Source organism: Centroberyx gerrardi, chromosome 5 (genome assembly GCF_048128805.1).
Source record: "Centroberyx gerrardi isolate f3 chromosome 5, fCenGer3.hap1.cur.20231027, whole genome shotgun sequence".
Lineage (NCBI taxonomy): Eukaryota > Metazoa > Chordata > Actinopteri > Beryciformes > Berycidae > Centroberyx > Centroberyx gerrardi.
Window position 1 is genome coordinate 30,280,626 of NC_136001.1, and position 24,753 is coordinate 30,305,378.

At 45.6% G+C, this 24,753-nt stretch overlaps 1 protein-coding gene across 5 annotated transcripts in view; it reads right to left on the reverse strand.

Moving 5' to 3' along the window:
* LOC139927715 (band 4.1-like protein 1) overlaps positions 1-24,753 on the reverse strand; it is a 61,351-nt gene that overhangs the window by 18,430 nt on the left and 18,168 nt on the right. For all 5 annotated transcript variants that reach the window (XM_078283641.1, XM_078283644.1, XM_078283642.1 and 2 more), the window contains exons 2-6: positions 9,311-9,449; positions 7,539-7,706; positions 3,231-3,335; positions 394-436; positions 34-109 (exon numbers count right to left, since the gene is read on the reverse strand). In XM_078283641.1, coding sequence (XP_078139767.1) covers positions 34-109; positions 394-436; positions 3,231-3,335; positions 7,539-7,706; positions 9,311-9,349 — 431 coding nt within the window. In that variant the 5' untranslated portion in view covers positions 9,350-9,449. The remainder of the gene's footprint in view (positions 1-33; positions 110-393; positions 437-3,230; positions 3,336-7,538; positions 7,707-9,310; positions 9,450-24,753) is intronic.

Below are 24,753 nucleotides of genomic sequence, written 5' to 3' on the forward strand. Positions count from 1 at the left end.
GTAGAGGTGGCTTCTGCACATTTGCTTGCATACCTGGTGATATCCTCAGTGAGCTGGGAGGGATCTGGAGGGTAGAACTTGACAGCGAAGGCAAAGTGCCACGGAGAGTCTGAGGAGGGATTGCAATGAGTCACATTACATGGAAATGTACTTTTATGTAATGATGCCCGTATGACTGTAATACTGTAGGAAGATTGTACTGAAACGCAGAGCCGGTGATTGAATTGCGTCTACCTCATAACAGGTTTACGTGGTTCACACACAACTTTGTTTGCACAATTGATATGCCAACAAATCCAATTCTGCTTATCAAATAAACAACAGAACCCCAAATATACACAACTGAATTCTGATTTGAATTATTTATTATCTAGTGCGGTCCCCGAAACTCACTGCGCATCTGCTTCTTGATCTCCTTGGAGGGGTCCAACCAGTTCTGGAAGACAGAAGGGAGAATTCACACAGGGCAGGACTGGAAACATGGCTAATGCACACCCCGGTGTCACATTTTGCTCTAATTGCTGACAGTGTTCCTAATGAAAGCTTCTCCATATGGTTAAATAAAGAAAGCGTGCCCTCCCCTGCTGAGCTGTTGAATGTGCAGTGTGCAGATTTAATTCAAGCATCTGCTTCTCCATTGTGTTGCTAAATGACTACCAGCCAGTTATCTATCTGAACTCATCACACCCGATCTGCGCTACGCCACAAGGGGCACTACTTCGGATTTTTCCGTTTGTTTGAGCATTTCATCAGCTGTGATGTGTGACATTCAACGCGCACTTCACTCTCTCTTGTGAGCACTTTTAAACCTTGCCCTTTAACACCTGTTTAACACCGAGCTGAGGCACAGTGACACATACAGTAGGCGGCGGCGGAAACACCACCGAAATATCCTGCTGAAGCGGAAGCACTGTTACTGTGCTGAATTGTTTCTGGTGAATAAACGGTGAAAAAATCGACTTGAATAAAAGTAAAAGGTACGTCATTCAAACTCCTTTCCCGTGACCTTTCCCAAGAAATGGGAAAAGGGAGGGCAAAATAAAGCGCATCAGCAAAGTAAAACATGAATCAACATGATCCATTCAACACAATTACACCCAGTTTTACGCCCATGTGACACTTGGGCAAACAAAATGGGTGTGATTTAAAATGTAGCAAAGTAAATGTAATTTGTACTTCCACCCTTGCACATAGGCACACGCAAACACACACACACACACACACACACAAACAAACGGGTGTCTGCTGCAGCCTACTGCAGAGAGCTGACAGTGATCTTCGCTAACCTGAATACCACACAGCAGCTGCTTATTAATGCTGAAAGTCTTTTTGGCAGCCGCTTTCACATCAGTCAGTGTGGAATCAGGAGCATGAAAGGTTGAAGCAGTGCAGTGGACTGCAATACTGTGGCCATCTTGGGCAAACTGCAAGTGTTTCTGCCAATTTGAGATGCGCCTTCACACACACACACACACACACACGTACACAGACTAACGCACAAACTCCTCCCGTGCTTAATCAGGCTGCTAAACACTTTAATGAGCCGCAAGTATTTATCGTCCTCCTGAATCTATCTTATATCAGCCAAGGCCAAAGAGCGCTCAATTAGTAAAACACTCTCTGCCGCTTTGCTTTTTCTCTGTAGAAAAGCAGGAGGAACTTTTAATCACTGACTGCTCAGGGCTTTGCTCTAGCTTTGCAACCTTAGTTCAAAAAGAAATCACATATACAATAGATGTTCTCCCAAGGAGCGCGGAGATTATATCCTCATCCCTCCGACAAAGACAGAGAAAGGGCATCTGAAATGACATTTCAATTCTCCGTCTTGTTTGGTCTTCAAATCACAGATGACCCCAGACAGGAGGCTCAAGCTGGACTCTGATAAGCCTGTCTTTGAAGAGCCAGTCATGTTGATCTAAGGAGTATCCTTGCCTGCACTCTGAGAGAGAAAAATATTTGAACTTCGTGCCTGTTTACTTCTGTACCCCAATTACGCCATGTGTATGACTCAAGATCCGCGCTAGATCCAAAACCTCAGCCATCAGACACACATCAAGTCACAACATGTCAGCTAACAAAGCACACACAAGCCGATGATGGTGACAGAGGATATGCTGCAGATGTTAAGGAAGACTTGCTCCTTGTCATCTTTCCCTATCTTCAAAAGCCAGAAGAATCCTCTGTAGCGTGTTGTGCAATCACATACCTGCCCCCAGGGAGGGTCCCATCAGTCAAAACCAAAAGCCCACATCTACAACACAGCTCTCATGTGAGCTGACAGGGAGGCCCATTCAGTTTAGCCTAATGTCGTAATTGTCATAATTACATGTCAAAATTACATGATAATAACATAATGACCTTGGCTTGTGCACTTTAACAAGTCAACAAAGATCAGAGGAAGAACGGCTCGGGTTTTCTATTTGAAATGTCCAAATGTTTTGTGAGCAGATTGGAGTTTTAGTTGTACAAACATTTCTCTGAGGCAGAGTTGCTCTGGAGGCAGAAGTAATCTTAGTGGTTGACCTCAATGTGCAGCCAAAGAACCACAGTAATGTTCGGCTAAAGCACAGAAGGCAAGGGTTAAGAGGAGACTAATACCTTGAAGGCTAGTCCTATTGCTACTAACTGAAAACATGCAGTCTAGCCATACTAAGGTATCTAGGTTAGCTAGTTAGCCTAGCTGACCTTCCAGGTTCAAACTATACTAGACTATCTGTCTAGGTAAGCTAGTTAGCTAGCTGCTTACCGTCCAACATCATAAATGCCACGGTCATGAATGAATGAAAGAAAATAAGTCATTGTCATTTATATTTTGTACTTCTATTTTGACCAGAGCTCCTTCTTTGCCATTCTAGTTTACTCAAGAAAGTGTGGTAATTTGGCTCTGTCCATGGAGGTTTAACTCAACCAGTGAGATTACTTTTGCCTCCAGAGCAGCTCTGCCTCCAAGAAATGTTTGGATAACTAAAGTTCCACGCATTTTACAAGGAGTTGATGAGGCGTATTCTTTCATGTTTTCTCCAAAGATAAAAGTTGTTGAATTGCCTGTTGTCCGGACCTTGACGGAGCATGGAAATTTCCGTTTTCCGTCCCCGTTTGAATGATGGATAGCGCACCCCTGCCAGAGCCGGCCCCCGCCGACGAGTGAGAGGAATTCAGATTGTTCTGTGGGCAACATTTTTATGAGCCGAATTGTCCCATAAGGTTTACGCGGTGCATTATTCACTAACCTTCTGGGTGTCTGTGTCGGAAAAGGTCAGACCGAAGTAGTCCTTCTCCAGCAGGTTGAGGTGTTCGCACACCATGTCCATCAGGGTCTGTCCTTTGGAGTGTTTCTGCTAAGACAAACACACGACACGGCGGTCATAAAAAGGTCATCCACAGCAGTATGCATATAACTGTAAAAAAAAACACATTCAAGTAGAAATGAAATACCACCAACAGCAACAGTGCAGATAAAGCGTATTCCCTTCTGTATTGCTGAAGAGTGCGCCTATGAATCCACTACTGATATGGCTCCATTTTATAGGGAAAAATGTGTCTCAGCAGCATCAGACCCTATGAGACAGCTGTGCTTGTCAAGATTGCTTTCCTGTTCTGTGATTCTCAACACAATAAAACAGCTCAGCCCTTGGGTGCTGTGTTACAGTCAGAGTGCATCAAACACTTGACAGAGAAAATGGACTCTGAATTGCTGGGGAAGATTGTTCTCTGTACTGTATGCACAGATATCCTCAGCTATCGACGGAGTTCAGTGTGAGCGTTTCAGGCACATTTTCTCTTCACATTCCCGAGGACAAGCGAAATGCATGGACAGGGAAGTTTGAATAACTTGAAGTTTCAATGCGATTTTTATCGACTAGTTACATCAGGATGCACAAAAAAAAAAAAACGTTAAGAACGCTCTCACTGCTGGAGGAGCCTCAAACTAGATTTGGCAGTGATCAGGCTCATATTGTGATTGGACTCCTACAGAGTCTGGATGCAATCCAGAGACATGGTGCATACAAGCAATGTAAAGAGATGGAGAGGGAGAGAATTAAACCTGAAAGATTTTAAAAAGGAGTTCAATATTGTGATTTTTCAGGATTTTTCAAGATTTCCAGGTAAGTGTGGTCCATCTCAATGTGATCATATACAACCCCATCTTTATGGTCAGACCTCAAAAACCACTTTGTAACTGTCAGGGGAATCTGCATGTCAAATCTCATGTTGAGGCTTTATATCAAAAAGCATCAACAAATCGCACACGGACTCATACACATGAAGTCAGAGTCAAGGAACTGAACATGGAAGTAGCTGTAAGGCTATTGGTTGGACCCAACAACCCCCCCCCCACCCACCCACCCACCCCAACACACATACACACAGTTCTTTGTTAACATTTCAGGTTAAACTACTTTGTTTTTAACTGGGCATAAGATACTCTTACATCAGGAAATACTATTCACCATAACACAATATAATCCTTCTAGTATCTATTTCACAGCTAGAGTTCCACTCCATATTTAATGAAATTAGTACACTGAGTAGCCTATGTTGACACAGTTATACTCACACAGACACACGCACAGACACACACACACACACACACACATTTCCTGAGGTGTATAACCAGAAATCTGTGTGCTTCTCTCTTTGGATAGGGAGCCTCCTTCCCTGGAGCCTAGTTTCCGAGGTGACAGGAAGATGGAGCAAGCGGTTGCCAGGGAAACAGATGCAGTATTATCCCTCTCCTGCCTTGTTCCTTAATATCTCAAGGCCAGGACTTGAAAAAGTGTTTCTCCTTTGCCTCATTATGGGCGAAGCGATGGTGGAGCAACGCTTGGGAAGCACTTATAAGCCCTCGTGATGTCACTCCGTAGGCCCCCGATGGCAAGGTTGTGTACGCGGAAGCAAGAGCAGGCTGTGTGACATTAGTGACAGCAAGCAAAATGAAATAAACAAATCAGCGCTTGGAATCTTAATAAGCCGTGACTGAGGTGTCCCAGTCCCTCCAGTCCCTGCTCCAGAGCAATTAAATATTCAACTCTAAGATGAGTGTCGCGGCGACGCCACCAGAATAAACACGGGAAAAACACAAGGCAGAATCTTGGCAACATATAAAAACAACTAATCAGCACGAAATGCTTAATTCCACCCAAAATAGCCCTGTTCTACGCATCGGCCCAGCCAGGCCTGACCGCGGACAGTGAGGCGGAGCGTGCCCCGGACAGCGGAGGGGAGGGTGGGTGAGAGCAGAAGCGGGTAAGGGCGTGGTGCCTTCTCCCCTGCCGGAGCACCCCGGGGAGCCGCGGCCACGCATCCATGACAAGAGACTTAATTAACCCACGAATGCGGCACCGCCTCCAGGGGAGAGTGATCCCAAAGTGCGGCCTGCCTTCCCTTAACACTGTTATTATCAGCTCCTGGAGCATGGGGGAGGTTTGGACACGGCGGGCCTGACGTTCCACCCCAGCAATTTAAGACAGGAAGAGAGCGCGAGCCTGTCGATGACCCGGAGGTTCGAGGCTGCCACCAAAACAATCTGCTTTTTGCTTTTTTTTTTTTTTTTTTAAAGAGGAATAAAAAAAAAAAAACATGGCCTGACAAGAGGCTTCTTTGTACATCATTCTCTGGCAATGAATGGGAGAGCAGAGTGAACAGGAGATTGTCAGGGAAGAGCACTTAAGGCACAAAGGCGTTCATAACTATAACGCTAACTATTGTCGCCGTGTTGAAAAAGCCCAAAGGTATGTCAGAATGTTTTTGCAGTGCTGAGAGAGGTTAGTGAAAGGGTAGCATTCTCTAGTATTCTTACCTCATGTACTAATACACACTCACACAGGTAACACCCCCCACCCAACCCTCCACACACACACACACATACACACACAGAAAGTTTCATGCACTTGTGCATAAGTATCCTAAGGGGTAGCTCATAATAACACTGCTATTCTATTTTCTCCTTGGCTGCACCTGGCTTGCAACCATGTAATAACTATAGATTTCCTAACGCCCCTGTCAGCAGGCTGTGCTGAGGGGTTTTATTGGACAAAAGGGACATCCTCTGACCTGCGGGCATGTACAGTACTTCTCCCATGTTGCATTACAGAGAAATCTGGTTGAAGCGGGGCAGAGATAGGGTACTGGGCCGTGGCATAGGCTGGCTGCCACTGATTAGCCCCAGAGAAAAGCCTGATCAGCTCCGCCATCTCAGGTACAGGGGCAGCGGTGCCAGACAGAGGCATCATGCCCTGTTTGGGGTGTCTAGACAGCTCGAGTCTAAACCCAATCTCCTATGACTTGTACCAGAAACTAGCTTCAAAATATTGCTATACTGCGATACCCACAGTCAAGCAATAGGATATGAATTCCCTCCAGCACAATCATGGAAAAAGATGTCTGAGAGAGAAAAGATTGAGGTATTTTCTCAGAGGCATCTGCTATTGCTGGTCAAACAAGTACAGATGCTGTCCAGTCCGACGGCGCTATTGTAGGAAAGTTACAACCAGGGCACTGCACAGGAGAATCACGGCTGAAGTTTGAATGAAAGGAGGGACATGCTCACGTGGGGATGTCACATTATTTATATTAGCCTATAGCCTATGTATAATGCATCATAGCATATGGAGGGGGGGCTGCAGATGGAGCCTATATACTGATTAGTCGGGGTAACGTGACATGGTATATACACTATGTACTTCTGTTGTGCATCTAAACAGCTTACTCAAATCAGTAAGATCAATAGGCACATTATTTGTTTGGATTTCGCCATTTGACATGGCAACAGTAACTACTTCACACGCCTCTGGGTTGGGACAGTGTGAGAGTGTTGACATTGACCTCTATGGCAAATGCTGTCAATTTGAAATCCACAGTAAAGTTATCAACTCGACCACAACAAAACATTTCATCTCATTTATGCACCTAGGAACTAGCCATAAAAGTATGTCTGTATCTCAGTAGCAACTGCAACGTACTGACATAAACAACTGACAGTAACGTTATCGACTGTAACAACAACAAAATGCAACTTGGTTTGCATGAATTGTAAAGTATCAGCACAATACAACAGATATATAAATGTACTGTTCACTATATAAACTGACTGACTGGTCCCTTGAAAAAAGCTCAAAAATCTCCTTCATTCCACACATTTTTCTGCAGCAATGAACTCACATCTATCTCCATCTATCAGAGTTTCCTATACCAGCTAGTAGAAATGTTCTATTTTACATAGCTGCAGAAATAATAGGCGTTATGGGGAATGGAGACTTTCTCCCGACACTATTCTTTGTGCCACTGTACGTATTTCAGAAAATGTGTAACGCCGCTTTGGCCTCGTCTCCTGCTAAGTTCTCAGCATGGCACCCTCTCTTTTATTCTCTTTGCCCGGTTTATCTGTTCTTTGCAGCGCTACACACACAGCTGCCCACAGAGGAAAGCAGCAACAAAGGAAAACAGAAGAGGCCGTTGCATCTCGACGGTTCGCTGAAAACATAATAAGGCTAATTCTAGAGAACGTGCTAATGCAAATTGCTTTCCATCAGGCATACCTCAATTTCCGCTTCATAGTCGGAGGAATCCAGCAGGGTGACTTTGAAGAGGACCGTTTTCAGACGCTTGGAGCCTTTCTGGGGCGATTTGAGGTTCTTGTTGGGGGAAGTCTTCTCGGACATGTCATCTGTTTCTCTGTGTTCGTCTAGATGCTTGGAGTTCTGCTCCTTTACACAGAAAAAAGTGAGAATAAAGACAGTCAAATGAGACAGTTACGGATTTAATTTGTCATCGCTGATCCCTGAGTGGATATTTGAAATAGTTCAAATATTTTGCATGCAGCAGTATCACGACAGTAGACAAGGACAGTGCCTTAGCAAGACTAACCTCCAGCCATTTTTTTTAAATTTCCACTTAATCTATTACACTTTTAATGAACATATCAATAATTCGACACAAGTAGTAGATTGCTGTTCCAATGGCCCGAGCGAGTGTAGCTGGTGCAGAGTCAGCATTGCGGCTGTCACAGATATTGACTTCTAGGGCCTCATGTGGAAGCAATGGAAGCCTTGCTAAATCAAATATTGAACACATATGCATGTATATTATGTGGAGTCCCAGCCATGGAAACGCTTGTGCTTGTTCATCCATGTTCTAGGCTGATGGGCTTAAAATAGCATCCTCACTGCGTTTCCTTGCATTTTTACACTACCATACACTAAAAAGTGTAACCTAGTGAGCTGGAGGGTGACGGTCTAGGAGGTTTTATTGGTTGCCAGATCTGTCACTCAAAGGAGGGTAGACAGCATCATTGACATGCCGTTTTAGTATGTCATGGTTAAAGCAGGCTAACGGCATCTTTTGAGAGTATTTGTTTTGTTCAAGTTCAACACCGGTGACAGCTTTCCATTTTTTAATCACATTTTTTTTTTTAGCTCTGTATGCGTGGGATCTGTCTGTAGCATTGTTGACATAATAAACATGACTTTGTCGGCTCTGCAATCACGCCACACCTCCCGAGCCGCGTTGCAATTGCTTCCTCATCCATGTTACTTTTTAAAAGACGTTGTAAAGTGCCATTTATTTTCCAAGTTCTGACCGCACCGTCTACATCAGCTTTTACAAATTGAATCAGCTGTAACGCTCGCGTCTGTTGACATTTTCTCTCTCTCTCTCTCGACATTAGCTGAGCAGTTACCAGGGTAAACACTGTACTCGCTGCAGACAATGGGGGCTCCGTTCACTGAATGACAAGACAAATAAGAAAGAAAACACTCCAAACACAATAACACCACCTCCTCAGTAGTGATGCTTTTGCTGTAGGCAACATCAAAGAAAGTCCCCGACTGTCTGCATCAGAGTCAGAGAGTCTGGTTAGGACCAGGCAATTAAACCTGTGGCAGCATCAAGGAATATATGCTATATGGCAGTTTGATGAATCCTGAAAAATAATCAGTCTCACCTTCATGACCCACAAGGCCCCAAAGGCCTTATGAGCAAATGTAACCCTATTCCTGTTCTCAAAAAACGATTCCAGTGCAATCTCTTTGATTGTAGCATCAGAATTAAAAGCTGTAATATGTAAATTCATCCATTGCAAAATCACAATGTGAAGTCTATGGGTGGAACAGATTTGATTCTTTTAATGCAATGCATCTTGCTTGTTCTTTTATATGAATTTTATCTTTTTATCTGTCTCTTATCTGCCTTTTATTGATGTAAAGCACTTTGAGCTGCATGTTGTGTATGAAAGGTGCTATACAAATAAAGGTTATTATTATTATGATTATTATAACAGTGATCCATGAGTATTGTACATCTTAGTGCTGACCTGTTTGGCCATCTTGCTGTCCGAGGCAGAGTCCTGCATGCCTGCTGCTGCCCCCTTGTCTCGTGGGAGGACTCCTCCTTCGCTCTCTTCACCTCCGACTCAGGGCCTGGTGCTGTCGCCGCAGCAAAGTAACACCAACCTGAGGAGAAAACGAGAGCGCGGCAAACATTGTAAAACAACGTCTCAGTGGCACGGAGACTCATCGATGATGCCATTTCCAAATGTCATGTCACAGAAAACAGAAGAAAGAAAGAAGAAAGAAAGAAGGGGAAAACAGCTGCAAGTGGAAACAGTCGCAGAGGCAATTCAGAACACGACCGCATCTGTCCCAAAACAATAAAAAGGCACTCGCACCAGGATCACACCGCCGTTACAAATTGTTCTCTGAACGCTGTCTCCTCGCTACCGCACAGTTACACAGTGTCATAATTCACCTTGTCAGCAAGGACATTCACTTTAATTATGAAATCCCTCACTGAGTCAGATAATGATCGTCTATTTAAGCAAGACAAGCTCTAGCGCTAAGATGACAATTCACCTCAAAAAAATTAATAAGGCCATGAGAGCCGGTGTCTAGATTCATGGCTAACGCTATCAACTCCTTCAGAGTCAAAAAGGTGATGAACCGCACAAAGAGATAAGAGTGCTATCACTCTGCTTTGAGTGGAAATGTATGGTAGTAATGTTCCAGTTTGAATCGCTCCATGGACTATGTAATTGGCTATGGTGCATACCATGTAGTTGTACCATAACGGTTATGACATGAGCTCATGTCATACCTTCTCTCTGTCTTCTAACTGTGATTTAATAAAGCAGAGATGGTGACAGTGCAGGCATTAATAATAAGAAGTAATAACAAAGATGCATATAATGTCAAAGGAATGGACACGTTATAGGAGTGAATGTAGTGAAAATGGAATATTTCATCGGTAACCATAAAGGAAAATTCCACCCTCAGATACTCTTACACTGTTATGTATGATCAATCTGTGATGTTCAATGCATCCCAGGAGATGTTTTCTAATGAAGTGTTGTAATTTTTTGGAGTACCCACTTTCCCTCGACCTGCCTCGTCTACTTCTACTTCAGTGAGTGATTTTCCCAAAATGCCTTTCGACAGTCCCCAGAGGACAGGTGTGAACTTGTTGCATTCAGCTGTGGGTTACAGGTGTAGGTGGAGAGAGCAATGGCGATAGCGGAGTATAAAGACAGAGTTGCGTCTTGTGGCTGCACTCCATTCCAGTCTATTGAGGCTACTGCCGGTGGAGAAATTGGTCTCTCTGCCTCTTCCACGATGGATTTCTCCCTGTATGATTGTTGAACGTCGGTGCAAAGCGGTGAGTCTAGAAAGAAGCCCTCGCTCTTTGACTCTCAGGGACTGACACCAAAACCTGACATTTACCACTGATGTTGAAAATGTTCTGCTATCAAGCTCCATTGTAAATATCTTGACATGAAAAATGCCGTCTACTTTTGGCCAGTTAGTAGAAAAATACTCCGCCGAACAAATGCACCCAGGAATGCAAGGTACATTGGCAACAGCTGCCTTTTAACGGTCTTCAGGGTGGATTTTTCATTTAAAGCTAGTCGGTAGATTTGCCACCAGATGAAAAACACGCTTGCGACCCTGGACCATGTTCTCCTGTGACCCTTTATAAAAGGAAGGCGTGACGCTTCTTACACGGCCGTATCCTCGGCGGAGGCCGTTCCGCTCGGCGCAGCGTATACGAACGACGCCGGCTGCATTCAGAGCGCCCCATGGCAGTACCTCAGGACCTTGTATATAATCCAATCTCATTCTGACCCTGGAGGTCCCGCTGCCCTCGAGAGCAGCAAATCACATCAGCATAATGCACGGGGGGGGGGGGGGGGGGGGGGGGGGGGGGGGAGCGGGCAGCCACGGGTGACGACTGAGGCAGGAACACAACCGGTTCACACTGGATCAGAGAGGAGACGACCCCCCCCATACTGCCAGCCAGGGAGGGTCTTGACATATTGCATGTGGTTAAAGGAGTGCCAAGACCCTCCTCCTCCTCCTCCCCCGCGGCTGCGCTATCACTGCCGTCCCATTACTTACAATCACAGAGAATTGACAGCAATGAATTCCCCTCCTCGGAGACAAAAGTGCAGTGTGGAGCAGTGTGTCCGCTCAGGGCCTAATTTTCTCCCACTGTCTCATCCAGCTGAGCTCTGAGCTATAAGTTGCTAAATCAATTTTCCCTCAGTGGCTCAATCACAGATATGACTCCCTCATTGCAAGTGAAAAGACTCGCATTCTAATGGCGAAGGAGGTAAACATCCAGCGCCGCGATGTCGTTTCCGTTATCGCGTTCGCCTGCCAGTCCGATTCAACTGAGAAGATGAGTGTCTCCCTTGTGTGTTGCGTTACAGGTGCGCACTTCCTCACTCTGTCCAAATCAAACAGAAGCCGGTGTCCCCCTCGCTTAGCATCCATCTGGGCTAAATGACACAAGGTATTCATCTACAGCTGTCCGTGTGTATATACCTGTCTCAGACGCGAATGATCTGAAAACCACACCGGTCGGGCCACTGCTATTTCCCATCGGCTCGCTCAGGTGGATATTTCTCACTTCTGTTCCATTTGCATTAACAAGCACACATAGCCAACCATGTCACATTTTACAGCCATACCCAAATCAATAGTTACTGTTGCTCTGAAGTGGCCATAAAAGATCTGCACGTATGGAAGCCAATAAGCCTTTAGGACACACGCACGCGCATACACACATGCACGTACGCATTAGCGAGAATACAGATTGCATAACACTATCCAGAGTTAGTTTGCGGTAAATGGGTCCCCTTATTCAGACATCTTCTTATGGAATCAGATTAATTGCCAAATTAGCATAGATTGATATCGCAGAGTGAGGCAGCAGAGTTCGGGGGAACGCGTTCATTTCCTGTTACACACCATTAGCCGTAACAGCCCCTGTCAGCTCATGGCCGCAGAGCCACTGAAGCCTCTGCAGAGGAGGAGAAAGCACCTTACACCCGCCTGCAGACAGGGAGAGGCCTGTTCTTAGCCATAACAGTACAGTACAGGGAGAGACTGCGTGCATCCTTTGTCACACACTGCGCGCAGCTCACCGACAATATCTGGCTTTGATACCTGCTATCAGTAATCATAATTCATCACACAGAAAAGCACATTGTATCCTTGGAGGGTTATGAAACACTGCTCTTCCCTAACAAGCCGAGCCTTCTCCCCTGTCTCCCCTTCCTTTCTCTCTCTCTCTCTTCATTCTCATCAGAGAGGTAAGCTTTAATCTAAGCGAGGCGAGCGGAGGGAGAGAACGAGAGAGAGAGCGTGCATGTCTGTGGAAGAGTACTGGCTCAGCTCCGAGATGCAGTTGCCATGGTAACAGCATGGAGTACTGTTTTTTTTTCTCCCCCCCCCCCCCCCCCCCTCGCCTCTCTCCTCCTCGGAGCGGCGAATGTGACAGAGAAAGAGAGAGAGAGAGAGAGAGACAAACCGAAAAAGGAGGAAAGATGAGAGGCCAGCAGATGAGACGATGACGAGGACAGAGGGATCAAGGATGAGGGAGAAAGATAGGAAATGACAAGAGAGGGAAAATAAGCACATTTGGAATCGCGCCTCAAAGAAAATGTCAAGCAAAATGGCTTTCTCTCTTGCTGGCAGTGGAACAGGTCCACACAGTTACCTCCCATAACCGGGGAGGGACGGTGAAATGGCTTTCTCTGGAAGGCTGAGGCAAAGACCCAGGCCCCTGTTGCTAACTTCCCTCTGTGGGCCAGTGGAAGCCATCGACCGGCATCGATAGCCTCCTCCCCATCTCACCCTTGACAGCACACAGATGTCTACGATCTTGGCCAATACGCCCCTCTAATCCCATTGTACAATCCATGGCTCTACTCAGCAGTCTTAATCACGTTTATCCATTAGCATGCACTGACTGCACTGTGCAGTCAAGTAGTCTTCCAGAGCGCCGCCATGTTGGAGAGAGACAGACAGAGAGAGAGAGAGAGACACAAACAATAGTTACCACAATGTCCGATATGCCCTTACTGGCTTTTGAATGATTTGCATAACTAGACGTTCTCAATTTCGGAACTGTTTACACGTTATTATATATATTGATTATTATGTACTATGCAAATGATGTAATGTATACTACTTCAACTGAATAGACGGACAGAGAGAGAGAACAGTCATCTCTCGTCTTTAACAGCATACACTCACATCACCAGCCTGGTGCCTCTGTTTGCCATCAGCCTGTGACCTTACCCAGCAAACATTCTGACTTTGTATAGATGTTGATATGATGGACCCACCGATGTTGAAATCCCGTCTAAATATAGCAGCAAAATGAAAGTAGAGACGACGTCCATAGTCGCCCCAACGCTGCTACCTGCATCGTTTTGTGAAATCGGGACCTAAATATCTTTCAGATATCAGTTCAGAACAGTTCCCAAAGCTGTTTTAAGATGTTTTGCTCCGGAGGCCCGAACATCCTCAGCACCCACCCTGGCTGACCCGGTCTAACTCATGTCTACAGCCTCTGGGTCCAAACAAAAGCTCCTATCCTCAACTGTAGCGCCACCCCTCCAAAAGTGTCACCGCTACTTTCTGGCACGTCTCGGGCCTCACTGATCCACGGCATGCCGCGGCGTGTCAGCGAGAGTTCACACGGAGTCAGTCACTCAGACAGAAAGATGGGAGGCTCAAGGACACCGTTCCCATTCACAAACACCACACATAAACACACGGCCCGTCACGCACACCGACAGCCGCGCCGTAACGCTGACGGGAGCCACTCAGGCATCGCCCGGAGCACTTTTTGCGAACCGCCATGCGTTATGGATTGTGTGTGTGTGTTTTTTTTTCCAGTGTAGTGCCATTCCTTTCCCTGAGAGCATGATCCAGCCCTAGCACCTCTCGCGGATGGAGTGCCCTCTCGTTACTCTCGCTAAATTCCCTGGATGAGCTGCCGCCGATGGATGATGACAGATGGGACCTGGCCGCGGGCAGCGTGGCCTCGGGGCCCCGCGTGGAAAGACTGACGCTAAAAAAGGACTGCCATAACAACTGCATGACACTTCAAGCTTCGCATTCCTGCATTCCCCGCACTGTACACCTGGCGTCACCCCAAGAGAGAGAGAGACAAACAGAGAATAAGATCACCGAGCGGCACCTTTTTTCTCTGTATACTTTAAAGCATAGCACGTGTTTGGCTAGCGCTCAGCGTTTGACAGGCTCACCGAGACGTGTGAAAGCAAAGCAAATGCACAGTTTGGCGCTTTGCTAAATTAAAGGCGCTCGCTCTCTGGGGAATATCAACACACATAGTGACATAGAGAGAGAGCAGAATTACGGAGACCCAGCAGCAAGCTCGGTATAAATTGCTGCAGAGATATCATTCTGCCACAGCGTATCTAACGACACCTGACCTTTCCCATGCTGCATCGGTGCATCGGCGCATGCATGAGGACGGATCTGTGCCTGTAACTGCCTGACGCGGCGCACTGCACGGACTACAAATGGAAGGATTTACTCCTCACGCCACGCCTTCCGATCGGCCATTCCTTTCTCACAGCTGATATTGCGCTGAAAGACTAAAAGTAGTATAGCTAGAGGGTAACATTGCGGTTCGCTAGCACACTAACGAGAGTTTAAGTTGCCAGATCATGAGCAGGGAAACAGGGCCGTGGGTGTGGGAGCACACGGGCGGCTGAGCAGGCGTCATCATGAAGCTCGGGGGCAGGGAGAGCAGACACATGGTGGCAAGACCGAGCTTGCTGCCGTATAAAGATGGCTTCAAAGCTGTACTGTACCATAGCAACCAAAAGTATTGCACAGATATCTATACTATTTAAAGATATAACCCCTCAAAATGTTTTATTTTGGAGATATCCCCCTATGTGAGATGTTAGTGTTAAATACGAAGTTGTTCGACTGCATCTCCTTCCAAATTAGTCTTGCAGTCCCGCAGTTTTTATTTCTTCTCACCGCCCACTTTCCGTCAAATAACATTTCAACTATTTCATGGCAACAAATCAAATTTTCTTCATGACCAAATGGAAATAATTTGAGGATATTATGTACAGCTAAATGGAAAAAAAACCCAAAAACCTTGGGCTCACAGTTTGCCCTATTTTTATCCCTTCAGATGCATGTTGCATATAAATTAACCCGGGGTGTGATACTTTCTGATGCAAACATATGTGCCTCTTGTTGTTTTATCAGCTCCCGTCAAAAACTGCTGTCACATTCTCCAAGGCCAGTGTGTAACTGTCTCCCCGTGAAGCCTCCGCGACGCTCCAGTTAATGAGAGACCGTCACAATCGTTGCGCTTCCCAAACCAGATTCGCAAAACCACCGTAATCCCTGAGCGCTAAAATCATTTCCTGTAGCTCAGCACCGCAATTACAGCTGGGGTTTTTTTTGGGGCTTTGAGGAAAAAGTGCTGATCACAAACAACAGCGAACAGGTCGGTGCGGTTTGCGCTAATGTTACCTTGAACGTCTCGCCCTGTTGCCGTAGTTAAGATATATTAGGGGATAATGGAAGGAGTGGGGAGAGGACGGGCTGGACAAGCAGAGCTAAAGTGGAAGGAAACAAGCCAATCTAAATCTGAATCAAAATGAAAGATGACAGCATGGACTACCTGCCTGTCTTGCGGGTTTTACGGTGTGGTGGATGGATATAGACAGCTGGGGTTAGGGAGCATTGGATCTCAGGTGACAGGATTATAGTCATTTGACTACAAAAAATAGCTGTAATTCACTGCAGTTGCTGAAAAAATGCTTGAAGAGAATTTAATTGTGAACACCTGCACGTCCTCAATCGCTCACACAGGAGAGATTTGTTAAGCTAGCCACTTGCAGCAGGTAGGTACTTTTTATTTATGGATGCATACATCAACCGGAATCCTTTCCCTTCCCCTTCCAAAGCGTGCTTTCCATTCAGTTCACAGGTTCACACTCACAACACGAGACACTCCAGCAACCTGCGACTTCCCAGATTCCCGGACAGCCTGCTGTGTGTTGTCCATTAGGTAAAGAGGATCTCAGCTGTGCAGCGGTTCAGGTCACACCGTCAATGAATCCACGTCTCTCAACGATTTCAAACAGGACCTGCCTGATGACCCAAACCGCTTGAAGTTTGTGCCTCAGTAGCCCAGCACACACGCACTTTCTCTCACCCTCATTTTCTCTGTCCTCTCTTTGAAGAAATACACACACACACACACACACACACACACACACGCACACCCTCGCCTCCCATGCACCACCACACTCTCTCTTTCCCTTTGATTTCATTTTCTGCATTAGGTCTATATTCATTTATTTTCCTTACTGTTCATTTGTATGTTTTGTTTTTGTTATCGCATTCTCATCTTTTTTTTTTTTTTTAGTTCTTCATATCTCACCCGCACTGTTACTTTTTTCTTTGTTGTCTCTATATTTCTTCATTTTTATGCAGTGATAAATAAACCTCATACACACTTTGAAATAATAATAATAATCATCATATGACAACAGAGTGTGCAATTTAGAATAAATTGTCCGCTCCACTTCTGTTTCTTTATATTTTCTTTAAATTTACTGAGTTGGTGTAATTCAATGGAACACAATGGAATACAATTCTTCTGATTGCAATTTGTTTACAATTTCCTTACAAAGTGGCAATCAGCAATCTGTATCAGATTATGTTTTGGAAGCTGCCTGCCCAGCCACAGATAGCATACTGTGTAGCTGTAACGTTTACACAAAAGAAAGCACTGATGTCATTGCACTGTGCCTGGCTATGTTCTACAGCATATACAGTATGTTTGGAATGAGCACAGTAAAGGTGAGATAAAAAGCCGACGTCTGTTGTGAAATCCATCCCTTCCAACGGGGAAGTTGCAAGTCTTGCCTCATGACCCTGTTGTAAGCACCGATACAATACCACCTTTGTTTCCCACAGTGTTAGTCTGGCTGGCGCAAGGCTCAGATTAGTTTTCCTTTTTAACAGAAAAGCGATCTGCACAGAAGACTCTGCGCTCCTGAAAATATTCCGCTTTAAATTAGAGCTCCTTTTTGCTCTTTTGTCTATTTCAGTATGCTGTATTTTGAAAAAAACAAACAAACATACTTTCGTTTTGTGCGATGATTCATTCATGGGATTTTTTTATGTGTTCAAGGCCAATTTCTGTTCCTATTTCATCTACTCAACTTAAAAATGTCATTTTTATTTAGTGAAGATTGCAAAGCGCTGTCTGTCTAGAAAAGGAAGGTGACAATGAAGACTTGTGCCAACTTGCATATGCATAATATTATGCTAATACATTTTGCGAATACATGCCCTTGTAAAAGAGTTCATCAGAAGGAGCTGTCCTCTCTAGTAAATCCAGGGAGAATAGCACAGCCACATACCTCGGTAATCTAGGAAGGACACAACTAACGGCTTCCCAGCACTGAGCTGGCACTTATACACACAGCAGTCACTTCCAAGGTGGCTTTTCCAATTTCCTTTCACCCTTAGAAGTCATAGAGAAGGTGATAAATCAACGGGAAAATGGTGGGTGTCAGGAGCCCTCACGGCGGGTCTCATCTCCTCACAGGTCGCCTTGAGTTATAGCCACGCTCTTTTACTGTATTTATCTCAGGGGATCAAGATGGATCAGGTGGCAATACACAGGAGTTATTGTTGGGATTCCCGTGAGCGAGCCTGGAGCATCTCAGATCAAAAAAAATCCCAGAGAATTTGGGATCAGTGCAGAATTCCTGGATTTTGTCCAAACTACACTACGCACCGTACCAGAGAGAGTTACAGCAGTTGGATTCACTTTGCCGACCTTTCCGAGGTAAACGCCAGTATGGATTTGAATTGCTATGAGAGATGGTGATATACTGTACAGCGACGGCAGCATCTCACCGTTGTCTCGTGAAACGCAGAGAGATAAGTGCTGCCATTTTCATTCGACCATCAACATCGGAATTTCCGGCCTTTCTATAAATGTTAATAGAAACAGATTTGCATAAAAGCCTCATCAGAATGACAGTGCGGTACGCTCTGACGGGAACAATTCCGCAAACGGACACGTTAAGAGGGCTGCTGGACGCATGCTATGTAGGCACAAATGGGCCTCCCGCTAGCTCCCAGCGGCCGCACTCTCTGCCAGCTGAACACATCCTGCTGTCGCCCAGCTAGCTGCAGCAGCACTCAGGGCCTCCGCTGCTGCTGGCTAATGGACTGGTTATAGAGAGAGAGAGAGAGGGAGAGGGAGAGAGAGAGAGAGAGAGAGAGGGAGAGAGAGGAACTGTGGGCCGGAGCATCACCGACTGGCATGGCGCAGGTGCAGGCCATCGCCACACAAAGAGGCTGGATTACAGGGACTGTGTGCATGTGAATATATGTGTGTGTGTGTGCGTGCATACACTTGCTTGCGTGCCGGGCTCCTCCTCCCGTAAATATCTCTCCATACAACACCCGGCCCGAGCATTTCCATCATCCAAGGAGAGCAGCACACACTCCCCAAATATTTTTGGCTCAGGGCCGCTTCGCATTCTCCATGCCCAGATACAGAGAATGAATCCGCGGCACGGCTATCTGAGGCTCTTCCACATGCGTGCAAAATACCGCAGCGCAATGACGGCGCGGTGGTCCGAGGCGTCGGAACCCAGGTGAAGAGAGGGCAAAAAGAGAGGAGAGGAGACGAGGTGAGCGGGGGGGGGGGGGAACGGTCTCTGTAACGAATTACAGGGCTGCGCCACAACCGAGAGATTATTTAACAAAACAGTGTGACAGCAGAGCCTGCAGCATCACCCACTCTGCCTCTGACATGGCCCATTTGAAGCGCGCTCCCTGGTGCCCATGGGAGAAGGTGGCACAGGGCCACGCCATATGGGCCCCTATGTGGCGGGCTGCAGCACTCTGCGGGGGGGAGGTGGGGAGACTGGGCTGTGGAAGGAAGGAGCCTGTCTATTGGACTAATTAATGTCTCTGTGATCCTGGAGGTTTTGCTCGTAAGTGGGCCAGAGACCCTTCGCCGGCACAACACCTCGGCCAGGCCACTCAAAAACAAAAAAGCATCCCGCTATTGCATGTAGCACAGATGGCGGCCGTGATCCCGACTGCAGATGAAGACGCGGGGTCTGGACGGAGGTGGGGTTGCAGCAGTTATTATCTCTGCCGCTCTCTCTCCCTTTCTGTTTCTCCCCCGATGCCCTTTGTGATCTGATAGGCCCGGAATAATAAGCAGTTAGCGTGTTATCTGCTCACAGCTCCATTACAGCATGCAGATAAAGGCACAGCGGCAGCGGCCCTGTAATAACAGTGGTACCCGTGGCAGGGACGTGGTAATTAGCATGTGCTGAGGTTGAGGCTAGCAGTCGAGCTATTAAATGGCGAGAAAAATCATCAGAATGTCACGTGCTAAAATTAGTCCTCTGCATTGCTTGGCATTTATATGAAGATTGTATAGAGAAGTTCATCAGCGGGAGACGGGGCAGCTCTGTTGTTGTTAACTATATAGTCGCGATCACAACGGTTGTCTCTCACTCCCTCTTCTCTTTCCCTCCCTCTCTCACACACACACACACACACAGAGTAAATAAACCCACACAGGCTCTTACACCATCAACTGCAGTCTGTTTTCCATGTGTTAAATGAATGATAAAATGTATATAAATATTGAAATTCAATATATCGCGATACGTATCGTGGGGCAGAAAAATGAATGGTGATATTAGCTCCATTTTATTCTGCTGCAGTAATCACAGATGAGACAGCTTGACCATCACAGTTTCACAAGCTCTCCATCCAAATTATATTATTTGCACTTTGCAATGACATTTTTAAATTGCTGTTTACATTCTAGCAAGCCAACGCCATCGCTAGAAAGATATGTCTCAGAAATAAACAGGAATCTGCACAGTCATACTTTGTCGCCATTGAACTTTTATTTCATCGTATTGTGGTTTTATCTAATCGTGAATCCCATATCACGTATTGAATCGTATCGCGAGATAAGCATATCGTCCCATCCCTAATAAAATGCCAACCAGGAATGCAAAATAGTTTACCCACCTCATAAGGACGTACATGAATCTTTATGATGTACTTTCAAGGTATACATCATACTAAGCCATGCCAAACTGAATATATAAAGACAGGGCATGTTAAGGTAAAAACCGTAACTTATTGCATTTCTGATTTCTAACTGATCTAATTGGTTTGCCTTATGATGATCAGCAACTGTATGCATAGCTTACCCGCCTTTTTATTTACCACTGAATCACTGTTGCCGACAATGCATTGAAAGCACGAGAATAGACCATCATCCTTTGTGTTCTGCTGTATCTGAGTCACCCAGGATGTGGCAGTCAGTCAAACATCTAATCACACATTATCCCGTACCACATGGTTCATCAACGAACACCGTGTATTAACTCCGTCCCGGTGAACCGCCGAATGCAACGACAGATAAATGTGCGCTATTATAAGAAGAAAGCAAAATGTGTGTGAGTGTGTCTGTGTCTGTGTGTGTTTCTGTTACAGCGAGAGACAGTTTGTTTGCTTTCCCTGGTATGAGGTTTGCCACAACACACCCTTCGCTGCCATCGATCCGTCCTCCTCAAAGTGTCCTCTGTTGCTTGGGCAGCCTGCAGTACTGTACAACATCTGCGGCACAGTCTGCTCGCGGGATTGAGCGTTCATGCCACAAGGTTACGCCGACACAGCGAGAAGTCAGAGAACGGGAACCGCAGACTGCCCTTGACCACGTCGATGTAGAATTGATGTGTTTCATGAATTTCATTTCAGGGACTACGGTTACACGCAGAATGCTTTGGCCCCCCGAATAAATTCCTTTCCTCTGACTGAAGAATCCAAATGAACTGTTTACATGAACGCAAGATAAAGCGATCGGATGCACTAGTCTATTGCGTTTGAAGTGGTTACATGAGGAATTCTCATTTGCATTCGGGTATTATTCCGACTAAACATAATCCATTAGGCTCCATCTAAACCCAGCGACCGACTGCTTTCGACTTCGCCCACATTTCAAAGATAATCAGAGTTTTTATGCTATGAATTCCTCTTCTCATTTTACGCCGTACGACATCAAGGCAGACGTGCTTCCCGGTCGTCCCGTCGCGCTTCATCGCTGACCGGGCTGTGCATTTTGGGATTTTCTCGACACGCCTTCCGAGGCGCAACGCAGTGGGCGCTGTAGGGAAGGGCAGCCAGGAGACTGTCCCACGTCTCATTAAGATGCTTCCTTGCATCTCTTTTTGTCTTTGCCGCTGAAAAGGCCAAATTGAAGATGAGATCGGCATCTAGAACCCATTTATTTTTCTTCTCAAAACGAAAAGGCAGCCTTTTCATAACGGAGATAAAGGCTGAGACGGGCGATTCGGGTTCATCCTTCTCAAATTCAGTCAAAGTAAACCCGCCGTTTCTCACATGCGGACTGATATTTGACTTGGCGTGCTCTGATCAAGATAAGAAATCCTTAAATTCACTGAAGTCTTACTCAACTCCATTGTAATTGCCTCCGTCAAGACTCTAGTAAAGTCTCACAGAAACCTCATTATGACTGATTCACATCAAGGGAAATACATCACACAAAAAGCGACATCCGGTACAATATACTGACATCTAAGATCTTCTCTAATGAGCGTCAACCGAGGGTCTCAAACAAACATAATTTAATTATCTTTAGTCATTTGTTGCAGACGTTTCACAACAGCTGCAAAGGCGGAGTTGGATGAACTCATGTATCAAGACCTGCTAGCAACACCCAGATTCTTCAGGAAGTTGACGCCTTACAGTTATAAGCTTGCACATTGCTTGCACAAGTGGTATTCACCAGGACTGTGTGAAATGTGTACAGTAGAGGACAAGTGTGGCTCATGGAAGGCTCCGGGGAGGGAAAGGCTCCACAGCTGCTGTCGTTATGACGAAGAGAAGAAGATCTTCACAGCTCAGCCCTGGATTTACGTCCACTTTGACCTCAGAGCAGGTTCAACCTCACCGCAACAATCTCACACATTGGAAAATATATTAGATTCCACTGCTGACATGTTGGTCACTGACATAGCTCTTCAAAAACGTCTTTAGATGTAGCTAAAGTAATATTTTGATAAGAATAAGAATGTTTATTTGGTGAAAAAAAATGCAAAATAAAAGATCCTATTCATTCTGATAATGAATGATGTCTCAAAATGACGCTGATCGTGGATGAAAGCTTGTAATTAGAAGGGATGGGCTCCTCATTACCAAAAGAATGGAAGGAGTGAAAACACAGCAGCAGAAAACAACGCCAACAAGAACCTTGCTTCAAATCTGCTGGATAGAAATATGTGCCAACGCTAGTCGGAAAACATTCTAGGAAAATGTTTTCCCCTGTTTAGCAAGTCAGCCCTTTTGAATCCTGACCTACACAACCAAAAATATCTACATGTGACATTTTGATTAGATAGTGTTGCAGCTGATAATCTGCTTTCTGGTTTCAAACTATGCAAATCAAACAGCCTGGAATTAGATCGGGCTGCTTGACAGGTTCAACCACACTGAAAGGCATTTTCCCGCAGTTCTCCTTGATCAGATCACACACCTATTTAACCCCTGTAAATTAACCACAAAACCACGATTCCCAAATTCAATCGCAGCATCAAAGAAACCTTTCCACTGTCATTGACACTTGAGTCTTATTTTGTTCTGCTTGAAGCCCAAGGCGTCTTTGACTCCACGTAAAACCCTTCATTAGACTGCAGCAGTCTTGAAGGAGAGAGGTATCCTTGAGCGAGCTGTGGGACATTAACTAGGAGAAGCGATTCTGCTTTTATTGACGTTTATGATCTGCAGTGTTCGACGCTCACGCGGCGCTACTGTGAGCGAACGCTACAGGCTGACAAGTTAAGATGGAACCGGCGAAATTCCCCAAACTCAGATCCCAATCCCTTTACAACTGGATTTCAAAAGCCGCCTTAAGTCCCTTTCCCGCATTCACCACCGAGACAGGCACACCTCATACTTTTGCCGAAGTGCCCGCTATCCTCTTTCTGAATAATCTCGTCCCATTCAGGCGATACGTTTTTCCACTGCCGTGCATTATATACATATATATATATACGTATCGCACGGTTTACAGCCTGGGAGGAAGATAAACAACATTCCAAGCGTAAACCCAAAAGGAAAAATAGTCCATGGGTTGTCATAGTTATGTAATGTGAAGTCACTCCAGAGATTGACTCACGGTTCACACTGGGACACCCGGTAGACTCCTCACTGCCTCCTTGAAGATGCATTCCTACAGGGAAATCACACATAGGAGTTGTACACACACATACAGTATACACTATATACACACACTATATACACACACTGTACAGCCAGGTTCTAAAGCTAAAACAACTTTATTCTGACATTCACACGCACACAAACGCACACGTCAGCATGGGCCCACACACTTGGACTCTCTCACTGTCGCTACGAATTACACACACAGAAACACACACACACACACACACACAAACATTCACACTCACCACAACCACTGCAGTGTGTTTATATTGGGGGAGGCTCGGATGCTCATCCCGTCTCAGCTATCCTCCCACTATGGGCATGCCACGCGTCACTGCGGCACAGGGAACTTGCTGCATGTCTCAGTGTTTGTGTGTGTGTGTGTGTGTGTGTGTGTGTGTGTGTGTGTGTGTGTGTGCTGGGGGGGTGGATGGAGGTTTGCACTTCTCATCAAAATGCCTTATCTTCCTTCCTGATGTGCCTCACTAGCCATGAGTGACCACAGCAGCGTGAAAGCCGACGATAAGGTAAACAATAAAGACACTGGACGTAAATTAAAAGCAGGCACACGGAACAGGCAAACACAACAAGGATGAAATGGGTAAATAGATGATGCCAACGGCTATCGGTAAAACTGTGGTGTATTAAGTGATTTAAAAGATTTTGCCAGCCTAAACCCCTAAAGCTAGGTATCGCAAAGCCTTTATGTCCAGTTTCAAGATCGCACAATAATAATCAGCAGAATTTAAAAACCAAAAAATTGCAACCAAAAAGTGCAAGGCAACTGAGATGAGAGAAGTTATAAATCTGTCCGTGCTGTTAAAAGACAGAAACGACAAAAATGGCAATACCTAACATTTGAAATACTCCAGAGTCAGTGAAAACTCTGAACCTGAGCTTTTTAAAATGCGGCTCAAGGTTTAAACATAAATCAAAGACAACTCCTGGATTTCTACATGCAGGCTTGATGTGCGGTGATTAAAGAACCCGGTGATACTTGATGTTCGCCGTTAAAGGACGCGGTTACAAACACCGGCAGGCGCGCTTTGTGTGCCTAAGCATTACAGCAGAGGGGTTTTTTTTTTTTTCAGTTTGCTTGGCCGCACACACCGCTATGTACAATAAGTCAGAAACAAACAGCGTCTGGACCGGCGCCGATTGAGGCCAA